This window comes from Cebidichthys violaceus, unplaced genomic scaffold (assembly GCF_023349555.1).
Source record: "Cebidichthys violaceus isolate CVI_PGR_0920_01 unplaced genomic scaffold, fCebVio1.0.p SCAF_22, whole genome shotgun sequence".
Lineage (NCBI taxonomy): Eukaryota > Metazoa > Chordata > Actinopteri > Perciformes > Stichaeidae > Cebidichthys > Cebidichthys violaceus.
The window spans coordinates 471546-498541 of NW_027176395.1; the positions used below are offsets into that span (position 1 = coordinate 471546).

General features: G+C 47.9%; 1 protein-coding gene across 2 annotated transcripts in view; it reads left to right on the top strand.

The window, feature by feature from the left end:
- Positions 1 to 918: 918 nt before the first annotated feature.
- The window catches only part of LOC137877972 (nesprin-2-like), a 39406-nt gene continuing 13328 nt past the window's right edge, over positions 919 to 26996 (top strand). The window contains exons 1-34 of one of the 2 annotated variants that reach the window (XM_068718154.1): positions 919 to 1268; positions 4733 to 4915; positions 5071 to 5187; positions 5991 to 6106; positions 6612 to 6723; positions 7034 to 7168; positions 8262 to 8399; positions 8854 to 9048; positions 9290 to 9388; positions 9600 to 9719; positions 9839 to 10039; positions 10130 to 10303; positions 10496 to 10627; positions 11227 to 11420; positions 11716 to 11854; positions 12199 to 12417; positions 13794 to 13946; positions 14058 to 14234; positions 14339 to 14494; positions 14628 to 14774; positions 14916 to 15086; positions 15235 to 15368; positions 15575 to 15779; positions 16005 to 16187; positions 16432 to 16542; positions 16883 to 17037; positions 17328 to 17475; positions 17562 to 17656; positions 17737 to 17968; positions 18291 to 18485; positions 20245 to 20370; positions 21016 to 21171; positions 22463 to 22621; positions 23314 to 23480. In XM_068718154.1, the coding sequence (XP_068574255.1) occupies positions 1230 to 1268; positions 4733 to 4915; positions 5071 to 5187; positions 5991 to 6106; positions 6612 to 6723; positions 7034 to 7168; positions 8262 to 8399; positions 8854 to 9048; positions 9290 to 9388; positions 9600 to 9719; positions 9839 to 10039; positions 10130 to 10303; positions 10496 to 10627; positions 11227 to 11420; positions 11716 to 11854; positions 12199 to 12417; positions 13794 to 13946; positions 14058 to 14234; positions 14339 to 14494; positions 14628 to 14774; positions 14916 to 15086; positions 15235 to 15368; positions 15575 to 15779; positions 16005 to 16187; positions 16432 to 16542; positions 16883 to 17037; positions 17328 to 17475; positions 17562 to 17656; positions 17737 to 17968; positions 18291 to 18485; positions 20245 to 20370; positions 21016 to 21171; positions 22463 to 22621; positions 23314 to 23480 (5183 nt within the window). In that variant the 5' untranslated portion in view covers positions 919 to 1229. The remainder of the gene's footprint in view (positions 1269 to 4732; positions 4916 to 5070; positions 5188 to 5990; positions 6107 to 6611; positions 6724 to 7033; positions 7169 to 8261; positions 8400 to 8853; positions 9049 to 9289; positions 9389 to 9599; positions 9720 to 9838; positions 10040 to 10129; positions 10304 to 10495; positions 10628 to 11226; positions 11421 to 11715; positions 11855 to 12198; positions 12418 to 13793; positions 13947 to 14057; positions 14235 to 14338; positions 14495 to 14627; positions 14775 to 14915; positions 15087 to 15234; positions 15369 to 15574; positions 15780 to 16004; positions 16188 to 16431; positions 16543 to 16882; positions 17038 to 17327; positions 17476 to 17561; positions 17657 to 17736; positions 17969 to 18290; positions 18486 to 20244; positions 20371 to 21015; positions 21172 to 22462; positions 22622 to 23313; positions 23481 to 26996) is intronic. The other variant, XM_068718155.1, reaches the window with a different exon arrangement.

The window sequence follows — 26996 nt, forward strand, 5'->3', positions numbered from 1 at the left end:
GCATTTTTATTGCATTTTGTATTTACAGAGTGTAGGAAATACACTATAAGGAAAATAAGAGGAGCACTTTTTAAAAAAAAATAAATAAATCTAGAAATTGATTTGTAAGCTAAAATGACGAATTTGTACTTTTAAGATACTTATTTTGTGGCCTAAATGAAGTCATTTGTACTCTTAAGAACTCTGTGAAACAGGTTTTTGCAGGTGAGGATCATTGCTGGTTGTTGTAATACTTATTTTGGCCACAAGAGGCTAAAGTGCGCCACCTCTCCGTGTTCTTTAATAGGACTAAAATCATTTTCCAGGTGAGTTTGATTTTTCCGCCTGTTTGACACAGATGACCTTTACTATTGTATTTCCTCTGAATAGAGAGCGCTCTGTGTGTTCACGTTAGACTTCAGTGACATCAAACAATGTTTGAGTCAAAGCTCTTCTGTTGACTCTTGGTGTTCACCTCACATCCTCACGTGTTCGCTGCTCAACTCTACGCACACTTGATGTGAGTTTTTCAATTTGCATCGTGCAAAATGCTCCCTCTGTAAAAAGTTTAAAGAAGAAGACAGTGAAACCTCTGGAATCCAGAGGTTCTACTGTCTTCTTCTGTCCATCTAGAGATGATTGACAGGTGTCAACAGCAGGGAAGTGTTTGCGTGGTGAGTCTCAGCTCCACCCCTGCAGCCCGAGGCCTCTCTCTCTCTCTCTCTCTCTCTCTCTCTCTCTCTCTCTCTCTCTCTCTCTCTCTCTCTCTCTCTCTCTCTCTCTCTCTCTCTCTCTCCCTGTGACAAAAGAGTCGCTGTCACCGGAGCCCTGCCAGGAAACCAGGAAGTGGTTTCTGCCACAGGTGGGTGGAGCAGAGAGGGAGGGAAAGAGAAGAGAAACCAAGAGAGAGAGAGAGAGAGAGAGAGACAGAGAGAACCATGCAGAGGAACGAGGCTGCACGTTGAGGTGTGAGAAGCAGAACTATCTGTCTGGATCAGTACCAGGAGCCAGCAGCAGCAGCAGCAGCAGCAGCAGCAGCAGCTCTCTCTCTGCCCGTGACCCTGGAGCACAGAGCTTCAGCCGGCCGTTTGTTTGTGTTTGTGTCCCAGGCCCCGGAGGAGCCCCGGCTCGGGCCCCGCCCCCGAGAAGGCGTCCTCCATGTGTGGCTGCAGAGGGTCGGTCAGCTGGAGCTGTGGCTGCAGGAAGCCCGGAGGAGCCCGGTAGCCGGCGGAGCCGCGGGCTCGTCCGCCATGCAGGACAACGTGGAGCAGCAACTCCTCACCTGCCAGGTAAAGCCCCGCCCCCCCAGGACTGTCAGGTGAAAGATCGTCAGCGAGTTCACACTGGGTCAAAAGAGGCGGAGGAGTTTTAATATAGATTCAAAAGTCTCATATCACGTTTAAATAGTATCTGCTGTTTTTAATCCTTATCACTTTCTTTATTTGGTTTACTTATGGTTTATTCGATCTTAATTGTTCCATTAATTACTGTCATTTTAAACGGTGATTATTTATTTGTATTATTGTTATGTTATCTCCAGGCAGACTAGCAGCCGCTCTGAATCTGAATAATGAACATAGAATTGATGACAGGATATCCTGTCTTTTCTTAACCTCAATTTTAAATCGTTCACCTTTCAAACTACCAAATCACTGCTCCTTGAGCTGCTGTGTGACCGAAATGAATTGCTTCTTATTTATGACATTTTGACAAGATTAAATGTCTGCTTAGAAATTGACATCAACTTAATGAGCACAGTTTTAATATCGCGGCGCTCTTATCTCTTATCTATCTTTAACCTTAGTGTCTCATGAACCCTCAAAATGAAGCATGAGGACGTGAGACGGCTCGTCACAGGTCCACCAGAGAGACATGTCTCTCTTACTTGAGGTGTATGTTTAAGAGGCCTAAAGAAGGGACATGGTTTAGTAATGGGGGGGGGACGTGGCCCTAATTCACAAAATATCATTGTTATGATTAAATTATCAGAGCTGAATAACTTCCTACATTCACTGCATGCCGTCGTATCAAGGTGTCCCTTTAATGGGATAAAGGTCCAGACCAGACCATGAGAGTCAGCTACAGACCAACAGTAACTCGAGTAACGTATGTGTCCTCATGCTGTCCACTGATTCATACAGTGATTAATAGGGGATACAGTTTTCCTGTTGCACTTACAGTAGTTTGTGAGTAAGAACTTAAGAGGTGAAGAACAGGATCATCTTTCCAACGCATGACATCAACATGGAGTCTCTAAAGAAGTCCACGTCTTTCCTTCAGGAATAGAGTTTGAGCTGGGATTAAATACCAGAAACACTGATTTAGATTCAAGTTGAACTCGTTGTTCAGATCAGCAGTCTGAGACAATAATGCTGCTTCTGTTAAGCTAAGAATAGTAACACCCCCAGGGCACTGGGCGGGTCATGTGACTCCACTAACATTTCAAGTTGCACAATGTCGCGTCTAGAGCCAAACTATGACTCATGGATCATTTCCAAATTATGGCGGACTGTTTCAGATCTCGCCACAGACGTTTGTGCAGGTCAGAGGTCAACGTGTCTCACATGTCAGATCTGAAGACATGTGGCTCAGCTCACGGACGAGTCGACGCTCGGTCCGTTACGGTTCAACTCATTCACGACCGGAAGCTTCGTCCAGCAGCCGTCGGCTGTTTCTGTCTCAGTGGTGATTACAGTAATGCTGCAGAAACAAGGAGGGAGGAAAGGAGACAAGAGGGAGGAAAGGATGGAGGGAGAGGAGACAAGGGGGGGGAAAGGATGCAGGGAGAGGAGATAAGAGGGAGGAAAGGATGCAGGGAGAGGAGACAAGGGGGAGGAAAGGATGCAGGGAGAGGAGACAAGGGGGAGGAAAGGATGCAGGGAGAGGAGACAAGGGGGAGGAAAGGATGCAGAGAGAGGAGACAAGGGGGAGGAAAGGATGCAGTGAGAGGAGACAAGGGGGAGGAAAGGATGCAGGGAGAGGAGACAAGAGGGAGGAAAGGATGCAGGGAGAGGAGACAAGAGGGAGGAAAGGATGCAGGGAGAGGAGACAAGGGGGAGGAAAGGATGCAGGGAGAGGAGATAAGAGGGAGGAAAGGATGGAGGGAGAGGAGACAAGGGGGAGGAAAGGATGCAGGGAGAGGAGACAAGGGGGAGGAAAGGATGCAGGGAGAGGAGACAAGGGGGAGGAAAGGATGCAGGGAGAGGAGACAAGTGGAAGGAAAGGATGCAGGGAGAGGAGACAAGGGGGAGGAAAGGATGCAGGGAGAGGAGACAAGGGGGAGGAAAGGATGCAGGGAGAGGAGACAAGGGGGAGGAAAGGATGCAGGGAGAGGAGACAAGGGCGAGGAAAGGATGCAGGGAGAGGAGACAAGGGGGAGGAAAGGATGCAGGGAGAGGAGACAAGGGGGAGGAAAGGATGCAGGGAGAGGAGACAAGGGCGAGGAAAGGATGCAGGGAGAGGAGACAAGGGGGAGGAAAGGATGCAGGGAGAGGAGACAAGGGGGAGGAAAGGATGCAGGGAGAGGAAAGGATGCAGGGAGAGGAGACAAGGGGGAGGAAAGGATGCAGGGAGAGGAGACAAGGGGGAGGAAAGGATGCAGGGAGAGGAGACAAGGGCGAGGAAAGGATGCAGGGAGAGGAGACAAGGGGGAGGAAAGGATGCAGGGAGAGGAGACAAGGGGAGGAAAGGATGCAGGGAGAGGAGACAAGGGGGAGGAAAGTAGCTTTCAGTCTGCTCGGTAAAGGAACAGTGAGAGAACCTCCGCCTCACTGAACATGAACTCAAACATCACACGTGTTTCTCTGTGATGTGTCGTCGAGTGACGCTCCACTGTTCACTGTGTTCACCATCAGCCCACTACAGAGGTGACTCGTCGCTTCACAGATTAACAAGCTGCTGCTGTTTGCATTGAGGGCGCAGAGGTTTTACAGAGCTGGAGACCAAACAGACAAAGAGCTGAGAAATCGACCAATCAGATGTCTTAGATTTAAACTCCGCCAGCGCTCCATGACGACAACATAAACACAGGAAAACAGACGGCAGCGTTTTCATACTTTCAGATCAGTTGAATGAGTTAATAAGTAAATTCTCTAAAACTCAGGTAACATGTTGACAACATCCATATTTCTTACGCTTTTATTTCATGTAAAATGTGAATATAAAAAGTAATACTCATGCAGAGTACAAGTACCTGAAAACAGTACTTCAAAGTTCTGCACATGAGTAGATGTCCTTCGTTATTGTCCATACTTGATGTGGGTATTTAAATGTGGAGGACGTGATACTGGATGGAGTCACGCCCTCACAGGCTGCTCCGTCGGGTCTTCATGAAACCAGAGCCTCATCAACGCTTCACGGGACGAAGCTTTGTGAGCAAACAAACAGCGACTGATGAGATCTCGTCTCCTGCTCACAAGAGGAGAAAAAACATCCACAATAAATAGATGGTGGGACATCTACAAACGTATTTACCTTTCTGAGGTATCGCTGGATGAGACCAGCCTGCAAACTGAATGGAGACATGAAATCTCACTCATTTATTTCTTTTTATCGTATACGTCCTATTTAGAACATGGGGCGCTGGTGCACTTTAGCCTCGTGTGGCCACATGTAGTATTACAACAGAAGATCCTGAGAAAAAACTGGATAGAAAGCAGATCCCAAGAGCTTTTTTTTCTATCACTTGACAAGTGTGTGTGTGTGTGTGTGTGTGTGTGTGTGTGTGTGTGTGTGTGTGTGTGTGTATGTATAGGAGATGTTCCTGGAGATCGAGCAGAGGGTTTCCGGCCTGTCGCCTCGTCCGGCCGACCGGCAGCAGGACGAGGCGGCCGAGCTGCTCTCCTCCAAACTGGAGCTCCTGAAGACCAACCTGGTCTCCTTCCAACAGCTGCTACAGGACAGACAGGGGGAGGAGAGGAGAGGGCCTCAGGAACAGGTACCTGTAGGACCACCTATGAAGGACACGATGCTTAACACGTTGTAGTGACGGTGATCTATGCAGCTCAAAGTTAAAAGATGTAGAGGTATTTTCTCTTCCTTCCTCAACCTACCAAAGACGTAACATGTCTTCTTGTGGCTCCTCCTCCTCAGACGCCGGCTCCTCCTCCGGAGCGCCGCCCTCAGTTGAGGCGCAGCAGCAGCGTTCAGGAGATCTTCTCCTCCCCCAGAAACCAGCTGCTCAGACAGAGCAGCCTGCAGCAGCAGAAGGTAGCGGACTCCACGCCGGCTTTAAAGGCCTCCCACTGATGGGAGCTGTGGGGTTATTATTAAATACTCAATATCAATACATCAATGTTATGTACTTCAAATGAGAGATGAAGCCCAAAATAATCCAAACTTACTGTACTTAAAGCACTTGTACTTCACTTGAGGCCACTTTCTACTTTTACTTCACTGCATCTCAGATGTAAATATTGTACGTACAGTTATGAGACAGCTTTAGTTAGATTTTTGCACACTAAACATGAAAAGCTAATAAAGGAGTTATGAATTGGCAGCTATTTTAATAATTGTATTTATTTTTTAAATAATGTCACTTTCTGAGTCAGTGTGACGTCGTTTCTCTCTATTTTCAAACCAAACAATCGATTTATGTAGAAATGAATCAGCATATTAATTCATAATGAAACAGTTCATAGTTAATAATTAAACTCGTATGACTTGTACTTGTATCATCACAGTGTGGTATTAGTACTGAAGTTGAAGGGGTAAATACTTCTTCCATTCTGACTAAGGTCCTCGTTGTCTTTCTCTTTGTTGTTGTTGTCGTTGATGTTGTTGTCCTTTTTGTCGTCGCCGTGGTTGTCCTTGTTGTTGTTGTTGTTGTTGTGGTTGTGATTGTTGTTGTTGTTGTCCTCGTTGTTGTCGTTGTTGTGGTTGTCCTCGTTGTTGTTGTCATTGTTGTGGTTGTCCTCGTTGTTGTTGTTGTCATTGTTGTGGTTGTCCTCGTTGTTGTTGTCGTTGTTGTTGTTGTCGTTGTTGTTGTTGTTGTTGTTGTTGTTGTGGTGCAGGAGTTGGAGCAGGAGCTGACTGAACAGAGAGGACTGACTCAGGCCATCGCCAGGCAGGGCAGCAGGACTCGACTCCACAGCCAGGAAGCAGAGGAGCACGGCCAGCTGTCCTCACGGTACCACACCATCACGTTATTATTATTATTATTATTATTATTATTATTATAATATTTTATATTATATATATATATATATATATATATATATATATATATATATATATATATATATATATATATATATATATAGCGTATATATTATTAGCGTATATTATTATATGTGTATTTGGTCTAAGTGTATGTTACAGAGGGTAAAAGTTTATTTGTCTCCTCTTTCCAGTTTTGATATTTCCCTACACAATACTTTAACAAGTGCTTCTATTGAGACCTACAATTGTATTTCAATATTTCCACTTTCCAGTTTTGTATCGAACGTCAAATGTGATCGTATATCTTCTACCTGCTTACATAGTTTAATTAGATTGGTCCAATCAGCGCAGGTCCTTTTTGAAATGTGATTTTCCGTTGTGAAGAGATGAGCAGCCATAAGGGATGATAATAGACATCAAGCGGAGAGGGAAAGATGAAGAGTTCATTTCCAGCCTCTTCTCCCTCGCTGCAGGGCGCCTCCTGCTGAGGCCGATGAGGAGGAGGACTCCGCTCAGAAGAGGTGGGCCGGCCTGCGCAGCCGGCTGCTGGCTCTGGAGGAGAGCCGGCTGCTTCCTCCCTCCGAGGTAAAGGCCTTCGTCGTGAGAGCTGAAGTGCTTGATTATCACCCTTTTTTTTTTTTTTTTTCAAAATACAAAAAGAAAAAAGAAAAAAGAAAAAATCGGTGCTCTCACCGCGCTTGATTATCACCTTCTTTGAGCAGAAGGCACTTTGTTGTCTTTGGTGTGATGGGGAGTCCTGCAGGGCTTGATGGGAGTCTGTCTCTCTCTCTCTCTCTCTCTCTCTCTCTCACTCTCTCTCACTCTCTCTCTCTCTCTCTCTGTCTCTCGCTCTTTCTCGCTCTCTCTCTCTGTCTCTCTCTCTCTCTCTCTGAAGGTGACAGACTCATCTACGAGGCGTAGTGATGGAACAGCAGGACGCATGATTGGCACACAGACCATGAAAGAGCTCCAAACCCACATCAGCCGTCTGAGAGAGCTGGGAATCGCAGCGACGGAGCCGCTGGATCAGGTACGGGCCATGAGATAAATCATGAGGGGGTCCCTAGATGATGAGTCATTTATAACCCTTAACCCTTGTGCATCCCTTTAAATAAAAGTGTCTCTGATGTCCTCAGCAGGTGGCAACCTCTGGTTCTTAAAAGCTTCATGAGCTGCATTCTCTCTAGTGTCCACCAGGGGGCGACTCCTCTGGTTGTATAGAAGTCTAGTCTAAAATGACTCTACTTCTCTCTTGATTTATTCCCTCAGTAAACATTGTAAACATGAGTTTATGGTCTCAATCTCTAGTTTACAGTCTTCTTCAATACAGCATGATGTTCATTTAGTACATTATGCTCCATTTAGAGTCAAACACACCATAAAGCAGGGGATGCTTTAGGGGCGGGGCTACACACTGATTGACAGGTCTCTACCAGAGACGTATACGGCGTCTCTACGTCACTCCTCCTCAGTCCAGATGTGGTCACTTCCTGTTCACTGGTTCCTTGTCCTTTAGGAGCTGAGTGTATTTTGGCTTCACAGTTTATTATAGTTATTATGGGATAATTATTATTGCCTCAACATGTCTCTACAGTATGATACTGAATACAGATTCCACTGTCTGAAACCATAAAGAGACATTTTGGAAGATGAGGAATTGAACGAACCAGACGTGGTGATTGGTGTGAATCTTTAGATTCTTTTGTGAATCTCAGTCATCAAGGCGTCGAGGTCACTTGTAGATTGGTTAAGCGGCTGACCGGTTTGACCTTCTGCTCGATCCTCCGTCGACAGATTAAGTGTAATATATATTTCTCCTGTGAAGTCACAGACTGTGGCTGATGGACAGTTAAGACGGAAAAAGAGAAAGTGGAGTCGAGCTGATGAAAGCGAGAGAAACCAAAAAGTTTGCGAAATAAAGACTTGGAGAAAAGTGGAAGAAAAGGGGAAACGCATTGTGACGTCACACTTTACGATAACGAAGAGCAGGAAACAACAAACATGAAGGAAGAGTGACGCCGGACTGATGAAGCCTCCTCCTCCTCCTCCTCCTCCTCCTCTTGATCCTCATCTTCTGACAGTTTCTTTCGTGTTGATAGTTTGACTCGTCTCTCCGTCTTCAGGCCTCCCGTCAGACGCTGGACGAGGGTTTGTTTCATGTCCTGCACGGGACGTCCCTGTCCCTGTCCTCCATCAACGACCTGCTGCACTCGCCTGCTGGGACGACGCCCGAAGGGGACGCAGAGCGGAGGTTGCTGCAGGTGGGACTCACCAAATCAATCGTTTTGGGTTGATCTCACTTTAAAGGAGAGAGGGTGGTCCACTGCTTTTGGTCCAGACTGAAATATTTTAGCATACATTCATGGTCCCCAGAGGATGAATCGTGCTGACTTTGGTGATCCCGTGACCTTTGTCTCTAGCGCCACCATGAGGCTCATTTGGTTTTTTTGTGTTTAAAGCTGCATTCTCTCTAGTGTCCACCAGGGGGCGACTCCTCTGGTTGTATAGAAGTCTAGTCTAAAATGACTCTACTTCTCTCTTGATTTATTCCCTCAGTAAACATTGTAAACATGAGTTTATGGTCTCAATCTCTAGTTTACAGTCTTCTTCAATACAGCATGATGTTCATTTAGTACATTATGCTCCATTTAGAGTCACACACACCATAAAGCAGGGGACAAACTCTTTAAAGGACTTCCTCGTGTTCCTCGTCAGACTCTGTCTGCGGAGCTGGTGACCCTCGGCAGCGAGCTGGCCTCTCAGGGGTCAGAGGTGAGCCGTGTCCTGGGGTCAGAGTGCGCTCGGCAGTGCGTGGAGGATCTGTGTCGAGTGCTTCCTGTGGTCCGGTCTGCACTGGCCAGCAGAGAGAAGCGGTTCACAGACCTGCAGGAGGAGCTGACGAAGCACCAGGTCAGATACCGTGACAACAGACACACAACCCACACCCTGGAGTACTGACATCTTTTTAAACTGTGTTTGTGCGTCTCCCTGTGAGTTGTCGCTGTGACACTTATAAGTCAGTTCCTCCACGTAATGAATCTTATCTAACATGTGAACTTTTTAAATATCCTTTTCCTGTTTCTTCAAAAATAAAACACTTGTGGTTTGCATGAGCAGTTCAAAGAAGCAGTGTTGTGTGTTTAACCAACAGATACTACTAAATGAGTTGCATGCAGCCTTCACTTCTAACCAGGCGACGGTTCACCAGATCACTAATGAGTTCAGTGGAACCCTGGACCTTAACAAACAGGTGAGAGAGAGAGAGAGAGAGAGAGAGAGAGAGAGAGAGAGAGAGACCCCAAGTTTCACTGTCTGTTAATCAACATCATAAAGATGTTATTGGTCATTGTGTGTGTGTGTGTGTGTGTGTGTGTGTGTGTGTGTGTGTGTGTGTGTGTGTGTGTGTGTGTGTGTGTGTGTGTGTGTGTGTGTGTGTGTGTGTGTGTGTGTGTGTTCTCCAGGCCTTGGTTGAGATGCAGGAGTCTCTGCAGCAGCAGGTGGAGCAGGTGAGCTCCCTGCTGGAGGAGGCTGACCGACGCCACCTGCCTCCCCCTCTCATCCAGCAGGCCTCTCAGCTGCAGGTGAGCTAACGGCCAAACGTCATATCAACACATTTGGGCAGCTTACTCCCTCCAGATAATACTCAGTGATCAGTGATTCAGCTGCATGGTTAACCCTGGGTTTCCCTCCTATGTTGCAGGGGGAGCTGGACGGTTCTCTGGGTGGCGTTCGCTGCCGCTGCGAGGAGCTGAAGACCAGCGTGGAGCTGCAGCGGCAGTACGAGCGGCTGGTCTACAGCCTGGAGGAGCTGCTGGCTCTGGGCTCCGAACGCCTCGCCCGGCGGCCCGACACCGAGCTGCACAGCAGAGCTCAGCTCCAGCAGCGGCTCGCCGGTCACACGGTACCGCCGGCGGAGCACAGAAGAGAAAAATACAGCTGCTTTGTTAGCTAAATATAATCGTTTAACATTACGTACCCTCTCTGTTATCAGACGTTCTTCCAGTTCCTGGGCCATCATTTTAAGGTCCTGCAGCAGCTGACCCAAAGAGTCCCAGAGAGCGCCCTCCAGAGGTGGCAGGGTGTAGTGACGGGCCTGCAGGACGAGGTGGCTCGACTGCAGCAGCGCGGACTGGAGAAAGGGACCAGGATGCAGGAAACGATACAGGTAGTGCATGAAAGAATGAAACAAAGCAATAAAGGATCATCTAACCGCTGCTCTCTTTAGCATCATCTAGCTAGCATGGCTGCATTTTGCATTTTAATCGGAGCCGCTTATTTATGGAATTATAAGAATCGTTAAAAAGCTCTCACAGAATTGATTTGAAAAGACAGAGACGTCTGTCTCCGTCTGTCTCAGGTGTGGTCACAGTGGGAGCAGGACAGCGCCTGGTCAGACTCCCTGCTGAGAGCCATTGAGGCTTCATTTCCCAAGATGCACGTGGGGGGTAATCCAGAGAAGCAGACATCGGAGAAGCTCTCTCTCTACCAGGTAATCTTTTGTATTATTAATACTTATGTTCTTCCTGACTGTCTGGGTATGACTGTGATTTACCAACAAGCAGCCGGCTGGAGGACGGAGCGCATTTTGCAATGTTCCGTTGTGCTCATTTGGAGACGATTGGGGCGCGCTCTCCATGCTCTACTTTGTGCATTGCACTCAAAACCTAATTGGCTCAATTAAATACAAGCGAATGGGTTGTTTTCTGTAGGAGCACACGATGTCCCTGGGTTTTGATGCGAGTTATTAGCCGAGCGGAGACCTCCAACGAGAATTAATTTTGGTTCATGTTCTCTGTGGCTCCGCTGTGGGATTGGAAATGTGTCTCTTATTCATCTGAAATGGCTGCAGCTCGCTCAGCGGTCAACAAAGAGTGTGTGTGTGTGTGTGTGTGTGTGTGTGTGTGTGTGTGTGTGTGTGTGTGTGTGTGTGTGTGTGTGTGTGTGTGTGTGTGTGTGTGTGTGTGTGTGTGTGTGTGTGTGTGTGGCGAAGGCGGTGAAGACACCAGAGCTAGCTGTCTCTAAGCTAAGCTGTCGTCCAACTCTCAAGAAGAAAGAAATCAGCGTTTCTACGTTTTTTTTGTCCTTCAGGAGCAGCGTGGCGTTCTGGAGGGGAACGTGGCGCGGTTCGGTCGGATGCTGGAGGCGGGGCTCTGGCTGCAGGTGGCCGGCTGTGGAGGGGTGGGCGTGTCCACCGGCGAGCTGGAGGCACGATGGAGAGCCCTGCGGAAGAAGGTGGAGCGCAAACACACCAATGAGGAGAGGAACAGGAAGCTGAGGAGCAGGTGGGAGACGAGACCGAGAGAAACTTGTTGGAAATATTTTAAATAATGTTTCATTGAAATGTTGTAATTAAATCAATCTCCATATTTTTGTTTGATGGAAATATTTATCCTTAATTAAAGATAATTTTTTTTAACTTGTTTTGTCATAATATAATTAAATCATGATAAATTTGTGAAATACAATCATTTTGATATTTTTAAATATTTATAAAATAATGAATAAAACATGTTCAGATTACACGTTATTAAGGTAGATTGCTTAATTTAAAATGTGCTATTTTCCACCAATAAACAGGTTTTCTCGTGACTCTGCTGCGCTGGCAGACTGGATGGGAGGAGCCAGAGAGCTCATTGACCAATGCAGCCGGCTCTCCGTCTCAGCGGAGGAGGAGGCGGATGTTGAACAGAGGCGGGACCACTACCTCCAGTCTGTGGTGAGCAGGATTCAAACCTGCACACATGTCTAAACATCGCTACATTCCCAGTTTAATTAAATGATTCATCTTTTTCCTTTCTAATGCATTTTCAATAAATATTGTTAGATCCAACGACTGGATGCGTCACAGTATTCTGATCTTAATCTCAATGTTAGGATTAGACCATCTAGTTTCGGTGTGTAGTCAGGAGCTCCACACACTGAACATGTAGGTTCTTCTTGACCACCCTCCTGTGATTGCAAATGTCAAAATGTCCAACTTTAAAAAAGCTCAAATCAGTTTGTATGAGCTGAACAGTGAGTATTATGGGACAGAATATAACCAAACATTTCTGTTTTTAGACTTTGACCAAAGAGTTGGAGGCCAAATCTGAGCTGAAGGTGGCCGTTATCCGTGCTGGAACCCAGCTGGTGGAGCTGAGGGAAGAGGACCAGGAGAACCCACTGCCTCAGCCTTCGGACCCAGACCTCTGCTCCGTCCGCTCCCGGCTCCGACACGTGGAGCTGGGCTGGTCCAGTCTGTTGGCCGACGCTCCCGTCGTCCAACGAGCTCTGCATGAGGTGAGAAAGCGAGGACTCGAATCGACCCGGCGAGCGTTGAGCAGCGATCAGTACTGCCAAAGCACATCTGGAAGGAACTTTCATCGTCAGCATCCGTTGTTGTTTTGCTTTGTTTGACACTTCTCGGCCACCGTAGATGTGACTTCCATAAGTTTGATATAAATCTAGTGTTTCAGAGGTGTTAGTCGTTCTCACTGAGAATAAGATGATGTCGTCGCCTCTCCTACTTTTTCTGAACAGTTATCGACTTTTCTTTATTTACTGTATTATTATTATTTTTAATGAAAATGTACGAATGGAATGGAGATTTTTTTTGTCCTTGTGTGTTTCTAAATATCAAAAATGCGTCCCGATGTTTGCTCCTCCGTGCCCACATGTACGGTGTGCAGCGGTTTGGTATTTCAAAAAGCTCGCTGCAGTCTTCCTGTCACCAATTAGTGTTAAACATCCCCGCCGTGCGGCACAATGCCATCGTGAGGACTCTTCTCACGCGTATTGGTGTGAAACCATTCTCCTCCTCCGTCTGTCTGTCTGTCTGTGTGTGTGTGTGTCTGTCTGTGTGTCTGTCTGTGTGTCTGTCTGTCTGTCTGTGTGTGTGTCTGTGTGTCTGTCTGTGTGTGTCTGTCTGTCTGTCTGTGTGTCTGTCTGTGTGTCTGTCTGTCTGTCTGTCTGTCTGTCTGTGTGTGTGTGTGTGTGTGTGTGTGTGTGTGTGTCTGTCTGTCTGTCTGTCTGTCTGTCTGTCTGTCTGTCTGTCTGTCTGTCTGTCTGTCTGTCTGTCTGTCTGTCTGTGTGTGTGTGTGTGTGTGTGTGTGTCTGTCTGTGTGTGTGTGTGTGTGTGTGTGTGTGTCTGTCTGTGTGTGTGTCTGTGTGTGTGTCTGTCTGTCTGTCTGTGTGTGTGTGTGTCTGTCTGTGTGTCTGTCTGTCTGTCTGTCTGTGTGTGTGTGTGTGTGTGTGTGTGTGTGTGTCTGTGTGTCTCTCCTCTTTCTCTATTCTGTCCTACTTCTCTCCCTCCTCCTCATCTTCTCTTGCTGCTGCTGTTCGTTATTTTCCGTTCCTCCCTTCTGTTTTCTGTCTACTCTTCTGATCCATGTTCTATTCTAGTAAAGACACAATTTAAAAAAGAAATATCTTCAGCTTTACATTTGAAAACTAGGCCAAACATCTGATATTTACCTCAGAGCACAATAATTAACACTATTTAGTAAATAATCCTAAAGCTTACAGGCTGACCGTAGAGACTCTATCAGACTGGGACTATATTTTAAAAAATCCTAGATTAGCTGAATCTTTTTTGAGGAGAGCAACAAGTGCTTCTTGAAGAACACAGAGTAAGTATATCATATTTTTTTTTGCCTCCTCCTCCTCCTCGTTCTCAGCGATGGATGAAGACGATGACCCAGCAGGGGGCGCTGCTGGAGCTGCAGGTCTGGCTGGAGGTTGCTGAGTCCGGCCTGGAGGAGCATCGCAGCGGAGTCAACCGAACCTCCTCCACCAACGCTGACCTGAGTCATCTCCTGAAACACTGCAAGGTAGAGAAGACGGCCAGCATTCTGCTCTGAGTGCTGCTGGTGGCTTTGATTTAAGTGCAGTCTTGATTCCCTGCTAGAAGTCTTAACTTTACTTTATTTTATTTTGTATAGGAGTGTCTGACAGAGATGTCGGCGCATCAGGCCACTCTGGACTACGTGAGCCAACCATTACTGGCATGCAGTACCGAGGACGGCCAGAGGAGGCGCCGTGAGCACAACCAGTTTGCAGAGCGGCAGGGTCAGCTCAGCCGTCAGTGGCTCAGTTTGCAGGAAACACTCAACTCTCAGGTCAGAACACCAAACACATCAAGGTCTACTGATGATCCCAAATCCAGTCTGTATATCAGTCTGTATAAGGATATACAGACTGTTTGTTTGTTTGTGGTGTTCAGCTGCAGGAGGTGGAGCAGGAGCTGAGGAGCAGAGCGGAGCGGGAGGCTCGACTTCAGCAGATCAACAGCTGGATCGCAGATCAGAACCTCTGGATGGACTGGGCTCAGACGCCCAGCAGCCGGACGGAGCTGCAGAGGAGCATCGACACCTGCCAGGTCCGTGGGAACAATCGCAACAAGCTGAAACCAAAAGCTGCCGTTTCACGTTCAACACTTGAAGCTCGAAGGCTTTTTGCAAAGAAATAGAAACATCTTCCGCCTTTTTTTGTTTGTTTTGTGTGTGAGTCAGGATCTTGAGGAGAAGATCAGGCAGAAGTCTGCAGCTCTTCAGAGGTTGAGAGACGGACTTGATGGAGGCGGAGGAGGAAACGGCGGCAGCGATTTCATCTCTCGGACGGATGAATCCATCCAGGCCTGTGCGGCTCTCATACAGCAGGTAAATGATACTGATGTGTGGAAGTGGACCAGAGAAGTGAGGCGTCTCGCCAACTAGGAAATGTGTGAGATGTCTTGTCTGCCGGCTTTAACTCCTTTTTTTCCTGGGTAATATTGGAACATCCTGTCTGTTCTTTGACAGCATGACTCGGTGAAACAGAGGCTGGTTCAGGGTCAGCGGCTGTGGGATTGTGTGCAGAAGCGACTGAATCAGATGACGCTGAAAACAGCGAGAACGTCTCAGACTCTGGATCGTCACAGCGGCCCTCCGCTCTGCCTACAGACGCACCGAGATCTCCGTGAGAAGCTGCAGGTACGGGAGGACCGGTCCACCAGCTGGTTCTGGACGGGATAGAGTTAGAGTTAAAGTTTCTGGTTTCAGTGTGCAGAAAGAGCACGTTTCATCTTGTGTGGATGTTGTACCGGTGATGACTGACTGTCGTTGGTTGTGTGGGAGGCAGCTTCTTCACGAGGAGACGGAAGCTTCAGAGGCCGAGTGGGACGAACTGAGTCAAAGCGCCTCCTCGCTCAGAGACGGCGTCAGTCCTGCTGCCGCCGCCCTCGTCTCAGAGCAGCTGGACCGACAGAGAGACGGGTGAGACGGACACACACACACACACACACACACACACACACACACACACACGAACACAGTCCAACACAGTCTCACAGCAGTTTGTGGAATAGTCACAAAACCAAAAGTTGGGTTTAGGGGACATTTCTTGTCCCTGTGCAAGACTATTTCTCAAACTGATGCCGCGCTGTAACGTCACACTCCTTAATCGACCCATCCTCCTCCAGGTGGACGGCGGTGTCCGCGGCGTTGGACCAGCGGCTCCGGAGGAGTCGGGGCGTCCTGCAGGTGTGGGAGGTCTACGGCCGGCTGGCTGCGTCTTTCTCTCAGCGGCTGCAGACGCTGCAGAGCGATGTCAGGACATCGCTGAGCGGAGCGGCTGCAGACGAAGACACCGTGGAGCAGCTCGCTGCCAAGATACACAATGCTCAGGTGAGCCAACAAAGACAAACAGGAAGTGGACAAAGAAACGTAATCAAATTTGTACCTGTAGTTCCAAAGCATTTGGCTCATGAGTCAGAGCGTTTGCTTTGAGTTATGAGCTGTTTTTATGCTCGTTTACTAACTCACTAATAACTACACCGACACCACATGAACCGCTCCAGTCCTCTTATTCCGTGGCCTAAACGCTGGTCCCCGTCCACCTCCGCTCCACAGAGTCTCCTGGAGAGGACGGGCGCCCTGCAGTCCGACCTGGAGGGGGTGCTGGAGGCCTCCAAGGACTTAATTGGCCACCTGGAACCTTCGGCCGCCAGTCTGGTCCAATCAGAGAGCCGGTTGTTGTCGCGTGGTGTTCGGCAGCTCGGCCAGACGGTGACGAGGATGCTGGGTCAGCTGCAGGTAAACATCAACGAATCAAGGAATCGGTCTATTTATAGACGGTGGATTAGAGAGCGTGACACGCAGCGTTCTGGCAATGCAGCCACTGATACTGTAAAGGAGACATTTAGATGTGTTACATGTGTTAGGACACCCTCTGTGTTCTCCGGTACTTGTGCGTTTCCTACCCTGCCACCTGAGTGTCGCACTGAGCTGTAAGTTAAGACCCAGCTGGCGTCGTGCCATGTGTCTCGCCCGCGTGCAGGAGGAGCTTGAGCGGCTGCGGGAGTTTGAAGACGCGCTGGAGTCGCTGGAGGGAAAGCTGGAGCTCTGGCAGCAGTGTCTGCAGCAAGTGGAGGCTGGGACAGCGGACCAGGTAAGACCAGAGGAGTTTATGAAGTCCACGGAGCAGGAGGGACTTTCACTTCTCAATAACCACGTCTGGATTTGTTATTTTGTTGTTGTTGTTGTTGTGTTATGTTCACGCCCAGCTGACCGACTTTTAAGAATAATTTAAAGAAAATATGATATTTGGACCTAAGGACGTGTTAAAAGGACTATTTCTTTGCAGAATTAAGGTTATAAATAGGTCTTCAGGCCTTGAATAAGGAGTCTGTCTGCAGAGCAATGAGTGGAGAAGAGCTAGAAACCTCCATGTAACAGAGTGTAGTGGTCCAGACTGTTGAGATCCCTTGTGACCACCGTATGTTTCCCAGTCCGGCCTCCTGCAGCTGAGCGGCCCGTCTGCCGACCTGGACGTGCTGAACGAGCAGAGCTGCAGCCGGACGCTGGGCGACGCGGCGGCGCGACGCCTTCGACGCCTCAACCACCGCTGGGCCGACGCCTCCGCCAGAGCCGAGGAGGCCTGCAGGTCAGATCTGAGATCAGCGCACGAAGCGTGACGCTCTAATGATCAGGAAATGGTGACGCATACAGAATCTATGCACGGCTCCTAAAGGGGTTTTTAGTTTAATGCAATGAAGGCCGGAAAGTGCTATTGGTCTGGATGATTGTAATGTATCTGTGCAGTTTGAAACCAGTGACAGTGGTTTCATGATCACTGGTGCAAACAAAGACAACTCTCTGGTGCTACATTTTGTCTCCAAACTCCACTGGAGACCCTTAGAGTTGAAGTCCTCTGACGCTGTTGTGTTTGCGCAGTGAGCTGCAGACGGAGGCGCTGAGGCGGCAGAGCTTCCAGCAGAAGTGTGAGAGCTGGATGTCCTTCCTGCAGAGGACGGAGGACAGCCTGGCTGTGGACGTCTCCGGCTCCTACGTCGGCCTCAGACAGCAGCTCTGCACGCACATGGTATCGGCCGCCATGCACAGACTCACTCGCAGACTTAACGAAGACACACACGAAGCCCTAAACCCTGATCTCTCCTGGTGTTTCAGAGGTTCCAGGCGGAGCTGTCCACCGGTCACCAGATCCTTCACTCGGTTATCACCGAAGCTCTGCACCTGCTGCAGAAAGGAGAGGTGGAGGACAGGTAAGAAGATGAAGCTGCTATGAAGTAAAGAGGGCGGGGGGGAGGCTAACACAGCTCCTCACCTGCATTAATGTGTCCAGGAGCGACTTCATCCTGAAGCTCGCCCAGCTCAGGGAGCACTGGCAGGGCGCGGTGCGGCGGGCCGACCGGCGGCGCTCCCTGGTGGAGGGCCTGGTGGAGCACTGGCACCTGTACAGCCGCAGCCTGAGGAAGCTGCAGAGGTTCCTGTCGGAGACGCAGGCGCTCCTCCCCCCCGCCGGGCCGGCCCACTGCGGCCTGAGGCAGCTGCGGCGCTCCCTGCAGGACCTCCAGGTGAGACGGACTTACAGCGGGCCGGTGATACTGCGGTTGTTGAATGATCAATGATCACTGCAGGCAGGAACAAAGCAGCTGATTTGAGATTTAAGGAAGAAAGACTTCTGCTGATTACATTTCCACCTAAAGACAGAAGAGAAGAGGAAGAGTGCTTCCTTTCTGCTCATTTGATTAGCGTGAAAAGAGGAGATTTGAATTGATTGTGAGTGAAGATCAACTGCTCCTCAGTAATCCCTTCACCAAAACGATCACAGCTCCTCCTCCCTTCGTTCTCTCCTTTCCTTTCCTTTCTTAAAAGTCACCGTTTCCTTTCTTTCAGCACACAGAGCTGCTGTTCCAGAGGTACCAGTGCAGCTTCATCCACACTCTGGAAGTCGGCCGGCAGCTCTTCTCCATGGGGGACGAGGAGACCCAGACCCGGCTGCAGACGGACCTGGGAACCCTGCAGGAGGAGTGGGACGACCTGCACGGCCTGCTGGGCCGGAGGATGGAGCTCACCGAGGAGATCCTCAAGGTACTCTTTGAACGCAGCTAAAGCGCTGCGTTCAGGAACATCTTGTGTTCCGCTGCGTAGTTTTTAATCTCAGTCGCCCGGTTCTCTGAAATGATGGATGTGGTTTCAGTGTTCTCCACCGCCTTTACTTCTGTTGGCTGCTGTTTTGCTCCTGGTTTTAATGGGGCTTGGTTTTAAGTGACCTTATTTGGATCTGGTCTGGACTCAAACACCAAGGTCCTGGTCTTGGACTGGGCCTGAGTTTTCAGATTTTTTTTTATTGACAAATTATTAATTGTTCAATTGGAAAAAAATCTTCTAAATGAATTGATGATGAAATTGTCAGTTGCAGCCCTTATTCCATATTCATATTTATGTTTTTATTTTTTTATCTCCGTTGTTTTTGTCAGTTTGGAAACAGTATTGTATATCAGTATTGCAAAAATTAAAAATGCAATCATAACGAAGGATTTAGTTTCCTTTTCTCTCTAAATTCTGCTTTATTTTTCTCTCACTCCCGTCTTAAGAGCAGGTCTGATGTTTTCACACGGTAGAAATTAAATCTCGGAGCAGATCTTCTCAAATATCGCCCTCTTTTTGTGTGGAGCTTGTGATATATTTTTCATATTCTTTTGTGTCGGAGGTTCAGTTGCATGAAACCAAACCGTCTGAGTCACGGTGTCCGGCAGTGAGAGTGCTGCCCTGTTGGTCCCCTGGTGACGCCATCGTCCTCTTATTCTCTGATTCACTTCTTTCAGATATTTAACTGGTCTGTCCAGTGTCTCCTCTGCTGCCCCGAGACACAATTCTCTCTGCGCTTTAGTTCTCTCAACGTGGACGGACACCTGTCTGAACCCTCCATCTGTCCCCTGTAGCCATGGACGGATTATGAGACGAGGGGCCCCTGGGCACAGACATGTCGGACATGTCTCTTTGTAGTCTTTTATTGTGTCTCTTTGTAGTCTTTTATTTGTGTCTCTTTATAGTCTTTTTGTGTCTCTTTGTAGTCTTTCATTTGTGTCTCTTTGTAGTCTTTTATTTGTGTCTCTTTGTAGTCTTTTTGTGTCTCTTTGTAGTCTTTCATTTGTGTCTCTTTGTAGTCTTTTATTGTGTCTCTTTGTAGTCTTTTTGTGTCTCTTTGTAGTCTTTTATTGTGTCTCTTTGTAGTCTTTTTGTGTCTCTTTGTAGTCTTTTATTTGTGTCTATTTGTAGTCTTTTTGTGTCTCTTTGTAGTCTTTTATTTGTGTCTCTTTGTAGTCTTTTTGTGTCTCTTTGTAGTCTTTTATTTGTGTCTCTTTGTAGTCTTTTTGTGTCTCTTTGTAGTCTTTTATTTGTGTCTCTTTGTAGTCTTTTATTTGTGTCTCTTTGTAGTCTTTTTGTGTCTCTTTGTAGTCTTTTATTTGTGTCTAATTGTAGTTGTTTTGTGTCTCTTTGCGGTCGTCTTGAGTCTCGTCTTGGTTGATACATGTCTCTTTGAGTGACGTGTTGTAGGTGACGGCCAGAGGGGCCCCTGACACTTTTGGGCCCCTAGGCCTGTACCCGGTAGACCCGTCCAGTAATCCATCCATCGCCTTTAGCCTCTGAAGGCTTCCGTTTCCCCGACAGAGGCCAACTTAATCCCATCTGCTCCAGTTAATGACAGAGGACATGTTTAGGAAGACAGAGGAGTGTAACGGCCCTCTGGTCGTTCTCAAAGCCAATCAGCTGTTTAAGAACCCGGAGCATTGATCTGCATTGATCAACGCCCCTCTATAGTGTTTGTTTCTTATTTGTGTCTCAGAACTGGGAGTGCTGCGAGTCCAGACTAGGAGACAGCATGCTGCAGCTGAAGGACCTGAAGACCAGACTGAACCAGTCGATGCCAGAGTTTGACGATGAGCTGCCGAGTGCTGAGAAATACAACGAGGTACGTCTGCAAAACAGCTGGTCATACTGCTGAACTCTATTTTGCATTGTTCTGTCCGCTGGCAGAGTTTGTTTCCCAAAATGCCGAGCTGCTCCTCTAAGGTTCCGGGTTCCTACTCTGCTGAGGATTATTTTTACGTACTGCAAGGACTAAGAAGACGAGAGTCTAATCCATCGTTACATATATCACAGCTCGTATTCATGTCACTTTTCATGGTAGTTAGCCGTCATAATTCCTCTTTATAAAAACAAACAATCACAGACGGATACTTTATTGATCTAAAGGGAAACGTTTTCATCCTGTAGCTTATTATTCGACGCATGCTGAACTCAGATCCACAGGAATGCAGATGTAGACGTTTGATCGGGACGTCAGGAAACTTTGTTCCAAGAGAGCAAAGCCAAGTTTGAAACGGGTCTGACTCAACTCATCCTCTCTGACACACCCCTCCCTCAATCCCCTCCCCCTCCTCTCTCACCCCTCCCCCGGGCCTGCAGCCTGCGGCCCTTAATCCTCTCTCTGGGCGGGGAGAAAGAGAGAGAAAAGAGAAAGGGGCCGGGCGGAGCGAGTCATTGGGGAGTGTGAGAGCCGTGGAGGGGGTCCCTGACGGTTTGTTGTGGTCCGTCCGTGTGTTATGGTATGCAGGAGAACGAGGACTCGCTGGAGGACTGGGCTGAGAGCCTGACGGAGCTGAGCGCCATGAAGACGGATCTGTCCCAGTACATCATCGCCGACGACGTCCTGCTGCTGCAGGAGCAGGTGGAGCACCTGAGCTGTCAGTGGGAGGAACTCTGCCTCAAGGTGAGACTGCCGATGAACTAAAGCTGAACCCGGACGGGCCTCGAGTTCTGATCGAGCAGCTCGACTCGTCCTCCAATCGCAAGCTGCTTCTGCCGTTTGTCTGCTTTTATTGCTCTTGACAGAGTAGATCACCCAAGTTCACGTCGCGTGTGACCCGACTTCAATCAAGTGCAGTTAGTTAGAGTTTCATAGAAAGGACTCCCACTTGTGTTCTGGTTTTGGGACCCAATTCAACACCTTATCATGCAGTCATGCATCTTTACGGTTGTAAAATCTTATTTATAGTTATAATCTTACAAAGTTTTGTTTCAATGGAGGTCTCATGCATCATTTTATACACTTTTCTTCTAATTCATCCGGGGATATTTGATATTTGTGGGATCTCTACTGAAGCTGAGGATGAACTTCTTGGCTCAATGTTTTGCTGCACAGCACTAGCTGGTGTTGACGGTCCTGCTGCTCTACAGCTGGAACAGCTTGTATTTTAAGTGACGTGTGTAATTTGTCTCACTTTATATCAAGTTAAATCATCAAGGAAGGCTTCTTTTTATCAAGGGGTCAAAAGCAGGAACAGACACACTGGTCGTCAGACGTCTTAAACCGTGGACTACGTTTGAAAAGCAAACTATGGGCCTGCTGGGTAATCAGTGAGGAGCTCACATGTGTAACCAGCTCGGCCCAAACAGTCACTCACTTTGTGTTTGGTCAGTGAACGGCAGGTCAGGTTAGCTCCTTTTAAACTGCTCTTCAGAAGAGGGCTGTCGTCTGTCATGTGACGGTTCTGCAGCGTGTTTGCCACACTGTGTTTAAACCACAGAGTCTGTTTTCTGGTCATTAAGTGCTAAAAGTCTGAGCCTTTAATGAGGAGTTAAGTTAGTAAATGTTGTGAGACTGAGGAGACCAGTTTAAGGTAGTTTGAGGGGCATTGTGGGGGAACAGATGGTGATAGGAGAGGCTGCAGGAAGAAGAGCTTTTGTAGTGAAGTGAGTCTGGGGGAGGGTAGCAGCGATCGGACTCACTTTCACGTTTTGCTGAGTCTTTGTTTGTGTATTTGCACTTGTGGCCCGGTGTGACCGCGTGACGCTCAGTTTGTACATCCTCTGTTCCTTTCCTCGCCTCCTCTTCCTCACGTCTTAGCAGAGGAAGAGAAATGAGGAGGGAGGAGTCGAGGCGACAGGTGTCAAACAAAATGAGACGTTTATCGTTTTAAAGAGACGTGGACTAAGTACGACGTTTGTTGACATTCATAGCGATGACGCTCGTTTCCTCTCTGTCCTCCTGTCCGTGTCAGGTGTCTCTGCGTAAACAGGAGATCGCAGATCGTCTGAACGCCTGGATCATCTTCAACGAGAAGAACAAGGAGCTGTGCGAGTGGCTGACGCAGATGGAGAACAAGGTGGCGCACAACTCCGACCTCAACATCGAGGAGATGGTGGAGAAGCTCAAGAAGGTAGGAGGCTGCAGCAGAGACACGCCCCTTTTGGATTCACTTTACGATGGCTGTGAATTCACCATATATATATATATATATATATATATATATATATATATATATATATATATATATATATATATATATATATATATATATGCTCCCTATGGGAGGACATTTCAAAACGCTCTGAATTCCCCCCGTTTATTGAGGAGACAACAGCTGTTTGAGCCCCTCGGGGCCACACAGGTTTGTTTAGTGTGGAACTCTCAGATGCTTTTATTTGTTACTTATTGCCCTGGCGGGGGTGGGGTGGGGGGGTGGGGTGGTTGGGGGGGTTAAACCTTTTCAGGCCCCAGAGCTTTAAATTTAGTGTCTCCTGCTCCGGCACACAGGGTTGTGTTTCCTTTCTGGCAAACTTCCAAAGTCGGAAGCTTTCATGAGGTTTTCCTAAAGTGAAGATGAATCCAGTTCATGGTTTCACAAACTGTAGTAAAACTAATTAAAGGTCAAAGGTCACATGGAGTTTTAAGTAAGCAAACAAGGTTGATTTGAGTTTGATTCGTTGTTTTCAGTGAATCTTTTGTTTCTTCTTACGTGAACCGCTGAAGCCATGAAGGCTGGACTTAAAGAAACAATGAAATGTGTAATTCACGTCTACTACTCCGGTGGTTTTGAAACGTGAACGGTTCTTATTTCTGCTCCGTCAGGACTGCATGGAGGAGATCAACCTGTTCAGTGAGAATAAAACCCACTTGAAGCAGCTCGGAGAACAACTGATCACAGCCAGCAACAAGACGAAGACGACGGAGATCAACGACAAGCTGAAGGACGTCAACGACCGCTGGCAGCATCTGTTCGACCACATCGAGAACAGGTAGGAAAAGACGGCATGGGGGGGCGGAGTTAACTCCGCAGCTGTTGGAGGCAGATCTTGTCTGTTGGTCGCTCACTGTGTGAAGAACAAGTAGAGCTTTAGCGTCTTAACGTTAGCGTATTAGCATTCTGCTCGATGATAGATTCCACATGCTGAACTTGGCATCCAGCAGATGTTGCATGCTTTTATTAATGCTTCTCAATTATAAGACTCCGTTTCTCCCATAAAACCCTGTGACGTTTCCCTTCATTATGAGGCGTTACTGTTCGACCTGTGCAGCTCTATCCGTGTGTCGTCGGTGTTCCCCTCTGAGAGCGGAGCACAGCTGCTGTATTCTACCGCCGGCTGCAGATTAAAAAGCTCAGAGCCGACAGAGGATAGAGTGACATTAATATGAATCCATAAATCCTCATGTTCTCTTTGAGTTGATGCCGTCGTACGAATCTTCTGCTTGAATTTGAAGGTTCTGATTGTGATTTCCTGGTGTCCGTCAACACACAGTCGCTGTCAGAAACTTTGCTTTCTCACAGTCATCATGGATGCACGGCAATTACCGCTACATCGCCGGCAAAACGATAACAGGACGGCGAGTTTTAACTGATAATTTGTCTGTTCAGTGACCGTAAAGGACTCTGTGTTCATTGAAATCCACATTGGATCAGAGCGGACTGAACTGAGTCGAGCTGAGTGGACTGTTTTCATGGAGCCAGATGGGTTAAAGCAGTCAGGGTGGGGGTGGGGGGGGGGCTTATCCTCCATGGGAATGACTGACTTACATCGGCCATATGGTGGCTGCTTAGTGACCCCGGTTACTCTGCCTGTCCTCAGGCTCTGCTTCTCTCACACAAGTTCACCCTCACCAGTGACTCTTTGAAGATGAATGATCATTTATACACTCAAAGATGCACAGCGTTTGTGGTCCCTCTTCACAAGCGTATCCATGCCGGTCCAGATGTTTTGTGGATCGATGGATCCTTTATTTTATTGTTGTTACGACCCTGGGATCTCTGACTTTGATGCGAAACCTTCAGAGACATTAATGTTCGATACCACAGCCGGTGAACTGTGTGTTCCTCTGGAAATCACATCGTTCAGACTCTTCTGGAGACATGGCGGACGAGGGTCTGCATCGTGACGATGAGACGTGCCCACCGTCTTCAACAATAGGGGGACCGGAGTGGAGAACGTTACGCACAATGGTGGATTTGCCCCCCCCCCCCCTCAGGGACTGACCAGCATAACGAGGCTAAGCCGGTTAATGAGCCGCCGCTGAGGCACAAGCCTGGAGTCTGTGATGGAATGTGCTGCTGTCACACTGTTAGTGTAGATCTTTATGATGCCACAGCCATGGAAAGTACCTGCTCAGGCCAGTCCAGCTCTTTGTGGAGCAGGAGAGGGGCTTCCTCACAGCGGCGACTCGTAGTCAGAACACCGTTGTCTCAAACGTCGTTGCGTGTTGAAGCATTAAGATGTCTAAGGGACCTCAGGCAGGAAACCGTTGGTGGACGGCCGTGCGTATCTCTAACCGATCTGCACTGTGGGTCACGTGCTTCGTGTTATAATGATCATCTTTTGAGGCTCAGGATCAGTAGACTGCAGCCGCTAAGCTGATGAACGTGGGGGCGAGTCTTCACGAGCTGCTTAACACCACCAGGGAACCGTCGCTCCATCGACTCGTCCATGTTGTTCTCCTCAAAACCACCGGGGCGGTTTTAGGAGCAGATAACGGATGAAAGTAGATTATTCAGTGTTTACAACCAGCCCAGCAATTTATTAATGATGAGCAGCTTTAAAAAAAAAAAGTGGAAACAAAACTAAAGTCTTTAGTTAGTTAGTCTGTAAAGGAACTCCACCACGGTCACGTGACTTCATGTTAGTCTATAAAGGAACTCCACCACGGTCACGTGACTTCATGTTAGTCTATAAAGGAACTCCACCACGGTCACGTGACTTCATGTTAGTCTATAAAGGAACTCCACCACGGTCACGTGACTTCATGTTAGTCTATAAAGGAACTCCACCACGGTCACGTGACTTCATGTTAGTCTATAAAGGAACTCCACCACGGTCACATGACTTCATGTTAGTCTATGAAGGAACTCCACCACGGTCACATGACTTCACGTCAGTCTATAAAGGAACTCCACCACGGTCACATGACTTCACGTTAGTCTATAAAGGAACTCCACCACGGTCACATGACTTCACGTCAGTCTATAAAGGAACTCCACCACGGTCACATGACTTCACACTTGTGTTAAACACAGACCTGATTTCAGGATTCTAAGATAAAGCACATTCAATGAACACATTGACTTCCAGACGATGGGAACAGGAAGTGCAAACTGATTCATTTCCTGGTTTTCCATCTCCCTCCTGCGTTACTCTATTACAGTCAATTCACAAAGTCTCTCTGTTCTTAACCCCGTCTCCAGTTCTCTATTTCTTCCCATGGTAATCCTCTATCTGCCCAACATGTAGAGAAGGAGTTTACGTCACAGACACGAGGTCTGCAGTAATGTGTCACGCGTTTTGATAAACGCCTGACGGAGCTGCAGAGGAGCTGATCCAGAGTCAGTGACGACTGCAGCCTTTTGTCTGCGTCTCGTCAAACTAAGTAACGCCAGAAGACCGCTGAGGTTTGACTTGTCGAGGGATTAGACGCGTTGACACTGGCACCGCTGCTCGCCTTTGTCCCCCAAAACAAACCGGGTGCTCCGTCACCCGGCCCGGCAGCTGCCGTCTGCTGACACGGGCCTTTGTGCCGACGGGCCCTCGGCCTTCGGGGGCCACTGGGGCTCGTCATTGTCTGAATAAGACGCACGCGAGGCAGATGTTCTTCTTTTAAAGCACTCTGTTCCTCCTCACACCTGGCACAGCCAGCGTTACTTCAAGTGTCACGCTGTGGGGGGGTTTTGTTTCTGAGCTGCAGTTTGCGGAGTCGTTAACTTCAAGTGGAGCTTTTACCTATTATTTAGCGTCGCGTTGTTTTGGCAGTTTAATGCTGATTGATTAAGACGTTCAGCTTGTTAAACAAATGTGTTGACGCCCGAGAAACACGGCGGTGAATCTGAAAAACATCTCTGTCAGATTAACACACGGAGATGCCGAATGTTCATTTATTAGCAGAGCTGTAAAACTCTATAACACGATAGCTTTTCTAAACTTGTGAGGACATTTGAATTGTCCATGTACTTTCAATTTCCGTCCACACCAGCTGCATGAAAGAGTGAATGAGTAGACGATGAAACCATGAACACAACGCACAGGAACAAACACGGGATGTCATCACCATAAAGAAATATTGTCACATGATTGACATTAAAAAAACCTATAAAAACGTTATTTATGCTTATGATTGACGACATTTTAGGCTGCAGAACTCTCTAACGAGTGATGAGAGAGTCACTGAGTCGGTCCTTTTGGACTCAACTTCATTTCATTTAAGAACTTTTGCTGTTAGGAGAAGACACCCGTCCTTTATGCCTCGCTGACGTCTCTCTCACCAGCTGCCCA